The 7,491-nt window shown below is 33.7% G+C and overlaps 1 protein-coding gene across 1 annotated transcript; it reads right to left on the reverse strand.

Moving 5' to 3' along the window:
• Positions 1-2,548: 2,548 nt before the first annotated feature.
• LOC114306968 (uncharacterized) lies at positions 2,549-4,323 on the reverse strand. Its single transcript, XM_028252297.2, has 2 exons — positions 4,214-4,323; positions 2,549-3,025 (listed from the first exon to the last, which is right to left on the reverse strand). The coding sequence occupies exons 1-2, from the start codon at positions 4,250-4,252 to the stop codon at positions 2,810-2,812; spliced, it is 255 nt and encodes an 84-aa protein (XP_028108098.1). The 5' UTR covers positions 4,253-4,323; the 3' UTR covers positions 2,549-2,809.
• Between the last annotated feature and the right edge of the window lie 3,168 nt (positions 4,324-7,491).

Here is a 7,491-nt window from a genome sequence, read left to right on the forward strand (position 1 = left end):
TAAATAAGTTGTTCATATTATAACAAAAATCCATTTCAGAAATCATATGATATTATATGAAAATATATAATCATAATCACGGTGCAGAACAGAGTAGAGGTCAATGGATTCATGACAATATAGAGGTATGGATTCAAGAGATGACTCATACGGATTATAGAGGTGGCTCCCGCAATAGTGTAGCACTTATTTTTGCACAGAACATATGTCAATAGATCCATGACAACAGAAGGCTACAGAGTGACCAAACAGAGACCAATGGTTATTTAAGTCCCTCACGGTTGGCACTTACCAAAAATAAATATTTATATAATCATTGTCAAATTATTATTAAAAGTTAAACAAACATATCCATGGTTTTCAATTTAAGCAAATAGAGTTTAGAAAATAATCAACGTAATCGAAATATTAATATAATCTATAAAACATAAATTGCATAAAATAAATTATGATAACTCAAAACATATGTAAAATATATTATGGTGACTCAAGATATAAAATAACTCACCTTAAAATTAATATCTCATTCTTTCTTTCCATTATCAAAGATCTTCTTGACTTTCAATATTTTCTTTCCCTATTTTTGTTTGTTTCCCTTCCCCACATCCTAAGCAAATCCCTCCTTTATATAGAAAGGCAACCGTGCACACCAAACCACACGGCTACCCACGCATCTCATCCCTATTCCTTAGCCATTAATTCATTAATTCTTACTTATCTTTCATGTTTATCAAAAATGCTTCACTTTAGGTTCAATTTTATTTTGGTCCAAAGCTTTAATTAATTATATACTCCTTTTTTTTTCTAATAATATATAATCCATAATTTAATTACACTTTATCTCATACATGCATAACATTCAATATTTTATTTTACTCTTACGGAATATTTAATTAAACATTTAGAATTTTTCTCATTTATAATTAAATAATACTAATATAAAATTTAAAAGACAACTTAAATTTTCGAATTATTACAGATATGGACAAAATAAACATTCCATGAGGGATGTAAGAAAAATTAAAAAAATTAATCAAGCCGATTAAATTGCACCTACTTAACTATATTTAGTCTTTTTTTTTTTTAATAAGAATTCGTCTATGTGATTTTTTAATTTAATTTTTTTGTTGATTTTTGGTTCGTTGTTAGTTTAAGCATCTTTTACACCATACTAAATCGAAATCGGCCACTTCAATATATATTATATTTAAAATATATTTATAATCTAATAATATAATGATACTAATAAATTATTAACTTTAATTAATTAACTTTGTCATCTCTATAACCTACGTTTGTAAACTCTTATTATATATAATTTTAACTTTAACTCTTTATTCTTAAAGTCTTAATACTTTTTAACTTTTTTTGTTTGTATTTTTGTCATTCTAGGAATTGAAAATTATTTTTAAATGGATGAATTGGATATGTTTGATGTGATGGATAAATAAATAATTCAATATTTTTATATAGATTAGTGATTATACCAAAAAGTGGCTCAAGTTTAAAAGGTCCTAAACTGATTAAACCGCATCGAATCGATTAAAAAAGTTCGGTTCAATTTGGTTTGGTTCGGTTTGATAAGATAAACAGTTTATATCAATACTCAAAATAATAAAATCGACATTATCGATTCAGTAAATTTTTTTATCAAAATATTTACTGTACCGAATCAATTACATCCTTACATTCTACCATGATTTTAATTATTTCCGCTCTAGGTTACATATAAAAATACACATTCAATACTAATGTGGGATCACAATCTGCGAAATTGTGGGATTTGCGAAAACAACGTGAATGTTGCTTGGGAATGTCAAATACCATTTATATTTTGATTTTATAGATTGCACCAAATCACCCCATAATCGGGAAGATGGTATAATTGTCCAAATCGTTAAACCCATCATCGTCCCATTCAATTTGAATGATAAGTTGGGTCACCGGTGACGCAGGGTGTCATACTGCTATTGGCCATTGAGTTGCTACAAGTAGTATAAGTTCCTCCACCCGTTGTTACTATCAATTTATGCATCTAAGGAGTAGAGTTTTGTCCTTGATTTAAGTAATGTTGTGCTGAATTTTGTGTTGGTGTCGCACATATGATGACTATATTAGATTTTGGTTAGGGTTTGTGATTTTGCAATCTATTCTGTGCAACTGAAATTGTCTTTGTGTGATGCATGATGTGAACGTGTTTGTTGGTTAATTTGTGGACCATGATGAAAATGGTACTGTGGGGTTTGTCCTGCAACAATGATAGAGATTACTAATTTTAAAATTATAAAAAAATTATTAATAACATGATACTCAATAAAAAAAAAAAAAAAATACAACACGAAAACCAAAATATCAAATCATTCATGGTGAGATTCACTGTCATGTCATTAGTAGTAGCACTAATTAGTACTCCCACTCATTTTCCTTATCCCTGAGTGGATATTAGTTGTAGTAGATGCTGTGTTGGTGGGTTGGATTTATTTTATGGAGTGACATGTGGGTTATGTCACTTGCATGTAGAATATATATAATTTTTTTAATTGAATGAGACATATAAAGGTGATTTCATTTTATATAACAAAAGTCAAAAGTACATTTCATTAGGAAGACTCTAAATATCGGCCAATTAGTGTTGATATATGGGACTGACGTGATTATTTATTAATATATCAACTAGACCGATATTTGACCATGGCACCGTACATTTACTCTAACCTGCTAAGAGAACATGCCCAAAGACCAAAATACATATATAGAACTAAAAACAGACAACAACACCAACAGACAAACTTCCAAATTTCAATTCAACCTAGCAGTCCTTTGGGGTGGTAGTGGTTTTCTTTGGATCATCTTTCTTTCCCAAAGCAGTCTCTTTTGCACCTTGCGCCATGCTCACCGCTTGCTCCCTTGTCTTCTCCGCCATCTCCGCCGCCTTCTCCTTTGTAGCCTGGGCGGCCGCCGCAGCCTTCTCCTGGGTGGACTGGGCCATTTCTGACGCTTTTTCTTTGGTGACACCTGTCTTCACCTATTTTATGATAATTTAAACAAATTTTAAAAATTAATTATTTAGAAATTAAAGAAAAAACTATTTCCGTTTTCTGATTATTGAGACTTTTTTTGGAAGAGCATATAAATGGTAAATAACATATTAATGTCAACTATAATTTACGACTCTTTCCATTCCATTTTATTAGTCACATTATTCTATTTTTGATTGTCCCAAAATATATGTTTATTTTCAAAAGTCAAAACTTTAAATCTATTTTTTTTTTTAAAATTCTCCCTTATATAAAATGAATTAAAAATGAGAATAGAAGAGCATTTTTTAAATTAATGTTTTAAAATTTAAATTCAAGTGTAATAATTACTTATCTACTTCAAAAGTTGAAATTTTTCAAAATGGGACTATCAAAATGGGACGGAGGGAGTATATTAATAAATATCGATATAAAAAAAAAAAAAAAAAATCTCTATATATCAATTTTTGAAACCTTAATAACAATAAAGGGCTCAAGATTTTTGAAACCATTAGACAAATATTAAAATAAGATCTTATTTTAATATAATTTTTGAAAAATTAGGCCATTCAATAATAAAAATTTAAAAGTTTTTTATAAGCCTTAGTCGACCATCTAAGTGTGGCATGTAGTTGAGTCGCTTCAACACGTCCATTAAGCTAAATAGAAAGATCTAAAACAAGTCCAATTAATACCACAACACAATATTTACAGTGCTTTGAAGACCAGTAAAACCACACATTCAAAAAAAATTATTCCAAAATTTAACATGGACTAGATTTGTTAGAGAAGTTTGCCACAAATACATCTATACATTTTCTAGACAACTTACCTCGTTAATGACAAGTTGCCAAGTGATAAAAAATTAATAAGCAAGAAAGACTAATTAAACATACAGTAATAGACTTTAACTATACAAAAATTATTCAAAATTATGATTCAAATTTATTTTACATATAAATTTTACGCTATGCAAATTCAAACTTGAAATAAATTTGAGATAGTTAAATGGATTTCATAAACATGTTCTTAAACATTTCATTTCAGTGAATTTGTAGGGAAATATTTTCAAATTAATGGTAAATTTTATATATATTAAAAAGTAAAAACATAAATTTTTTCATTATTTAGTGAATAATTTTAAAAAAAAATCTCTGAAATGTAATGTTCCCTTAAATAAATGTCATGATTATTACCTCAGCTTGGCACTTGGTTTTGTCAACTGTGGATGCCATTTTTCAAGTAGTGTTTGTAGTGATAGTAATTAGGAGTATTTTAAACTGTGAGTGAGTGGCAAGAGCTTCACTCATTTTTCTATTTGTAGGCGTTACAAATGAGCCTCTGATCGACACGTGTCCATCAGTCTGACAAATCTACAGGGCACGTGTCCTTAGATATAAATCGTTTGGTTTTTAGATTACTTTTTTAAAGGTTCGGAACGATGTCGGTCGCCATTGGGAGGTAAGATCTTCCAAAAGTGAATTTCTAGAGTGATATTTTACAGTGCTTTATGAATGACCGACATGTATTCCATTCAGTTTTTAAGGGTTGAGATGTAACTACATCAAAACTTTGAGTAATTTCAAAAAATAAAAAAGAAAATGAGTGAGTCATAACTCTCAAAGTAATCCATACCCCTCATGATGTGTGGGATCTACTCATGTACATGTGAGGTTCTACATCATGAGTGGTGTGAATCACTTTAAGGGTTGTGGGGGTCTTCTAAAAAAAAAAAGTTTCTATCATTGTCGAAATAAAAAAAATAATAATAAATTCACATTTCAATTTTTTGAAGTCGTTCCTATTCATGTAAAGCATTAAAAAAATTAATTCAAATTTCAATTTTTTGAAGTCGTTCCTATTCATGTGAAGCATTAGAGAGAGAGAAAGAGAGAGAAGGAAGGAGAGAATGAGAGAAGAGGAGGACATCACTGTCCCGCCCCGTCCCTTCTCATCCCGGCGTGCTGCCTCCTATGTTGATGCCATTAGTTCTTTCCTTTTTAAGTCCAGGAAGAAGAAGACAACAAAATTGTCATCAACATTCTATGAATAGTGTTCATCCTTGAGAAAAAAATTGCAAACTACAACATTTTTAGCAACATTTTAGTAACATTTCTGCAAAATTGAAGCAACATTTCCAGCAATATTTCAACAAAATGCTAGCAAAATTTTAGCAACATTTTCAGCAACATTTCAACAAAAATTTCAGTAACATTTGTGCAAAATTTCTGTGGGTGTTGATTTCCGACCACACAACCAAAGGGGGAACTCAGCTGGAGAGCACCGGCAGAATAGATTGAGCTCGAACAACCTGTCACAGAAAGATAAGATTCCGGCGGTGGTTCGTTCACCCGGGAGCACTCTGATGATCAAGTTAGTTATCTCTCAAAGATAGCAAAAGTGCTTAACTCACTATTCATAATACAAAAAACATACCTTAGACCCATTATGGTACCTCTCTTTTATAGCCAACACTGACCTAATCCTAATAGAAGCTTAGCTCCAATAGATTCTGTCTCAATGTTAATCTTGGACTCCCAGTTAGATTGGGATAAACTCTCTAAAAGTCTCATCTTTATCCAGACTGAAGTCCTCCCCAATTCTAGGGCTCTTGTCCCTTATCCGCTTATCCCAGATTCCAGTATTCTCGTAGATAACCTCAGCCTAGCCGAGATTACCTCGACATCATAACCAGGACACGTGGCACATCGGCTGACACTTCGGTGTCACCTCGGCCATGTGTTATTACTAAAAAATTATGTCCCCACAACTGCCCCCTAGGTTCTATTACCTCGGCATCCTGAGGTGATGGAACCTATATCGTTTCTTCCATTTAGCACGTTGGCTAAGCTCGCTTGTCCTTCATTACTAAGGTCATCATTCGTTGGCTCTATATGGCCAAGACCTGTAATCTGTTTTCATCAATGCCTTAGAACAAATAACCAAGTTGGTTCAAATTATTTAGCCGAAATCATCCTCCTAGCCGAGGTCTTTGCTTCACCAAACCAAGAACTTCAAGAGTTTCAACATGCGTGTGAGCTATCACGCACAACATTTCAACCGTTTCTGCCACGCGTCTTTCCCTTACTGAGCTGTACCTAACACGTGCCATGAAGTTGCGTCGCTTGTGCGTGCATCGTCTGACAAGCACGTCGTCCTAGGCGCACTAATTGCCATTTTGCCGCCATTCCGTGTTTCAACAAAATTACTTCCCTCTCTCTCTGTCTTTTCACCTCACACCACTGTTTTCTCTCTGTGTTTCAAGCTTTCTCTCTCTAAAAATCGCCATTTCCGTTCTCTTAAAGTTTTTCCAAGCTCTGCACCTAGCTTCATTCATCTCCTCCAGCAAGGTCTTTACCGTTTCGTTGCTTTTGCTATCGTCGTCTGACTTCGGCAAACCCCACATCGGCCACACATTCTCTGGTAAGCCACTATTCCTCCTGGTTTCAATTCTTGGTTCACTTCGAACTCTGTTACATTTGTATTCTGTTACTTATGACTTCGTTTGTGCTTTTGATTATAAATCTGTGTATATGAATTTAATCATGTATCTGAGTATGTTTATTTTATGATTTTGCTTTTGCCCAATCCGTTTCTTGAATATACACATTGTTTACCCATTTGTTCATTTTTGCCACTGTTCTTGGCCTCACACTCTTGTACACACTTTGTCACTGTGTTCTTGATAGTGCATCACTATACCTAACACTGAATTTTCGCTCTTGTTTCTGTTTTCTGTGTTTTCTCCAGATTCCTGACTTCAATTCTTGTCTCCATAGTCTTTAGGTTTGGGATTTGTTGTAGAACCCACGAATTTTAGGAAAAAACTGAAACAAACTTCACTTAAATCTTCAAAATTTCTTGCCCTATCATTCTTCTAAGTTTTGCCGAGGTCCCTCCAACCTCTACAAAGCACACCCTTCTGAAATCCAATACATTCCCCTCAAGCTGACATCATGGGTATGTGGAGGCATAGGGTAGACACCCCAACTAAGTTAGAATACTTTAGGCAGGAGTTTTCCATCCCGGCCGACGTTCACCTTAGGTTGGCTGGGGAGGATGATTCCATCATGCCCACAGTTGGCTCCATGCCCTTCCTAATTGTAGCTTTCATAGAGTGTGGACTTAGGTTGTCAACATCCTTTTCCAAGAAGTCCTTCATTACGAAAAACTCAACCCAATGCAATTAGCCATTACTCTTACAGAGTCATCAATGGTATCATAGCCCTAGCCAACCGAGAAAATGCTAGGGTAACTTTAGCCGACATACAATACTATTACACCATGTGTGGCCTTAAGTTAGAAAAAGGCTACATATACTACCTTAAGCCGAGGTCCACAGAATACAGACTCGTTGCCGACCTCCCAGACTCCAACAAGGGAGCTGGGGACGATTACCTCATTGTCTCGGGCAACTGGGAGTTCGCTCCAGATGAGGACTTTCACCTCTATCCTCTTAGCTGTACATTATTCA

Source organism: Camellia sinensis, chromosome 15 (assembly GCF_055761805.1).
Source record: "Camellia sinensis isolate YWXY chromosome 15, ASM5576180v1, whole genome shotgun sequence".
In the NCBI taxonomy this organism is placed as follows: domain Eukaryota; kingdom Viridiplantae; phylum Streptophyta; class Magnoliopsida; order Ericales; family Theaceae; genus Camellia; species Camellia sinensis.

What these genes read in the sequence shown, in the direction of transcription:
- LOC114306968 (XM_028252297.2), bottom strand. Translation starts at nt 4,252, where the DNA reads ATGGCATCCACAGTTGACAAAACCAAGTGCCAAGCTGAG. An exon ending in AAACCAAGTGCCAAGCTGAG is followed by an intron (nt 3,026 to 4,213) that starts GTAATAATCATG and finishes ATCATAAAATAG; the next exon opens with GTGAAGACAGGTGTCACCAA.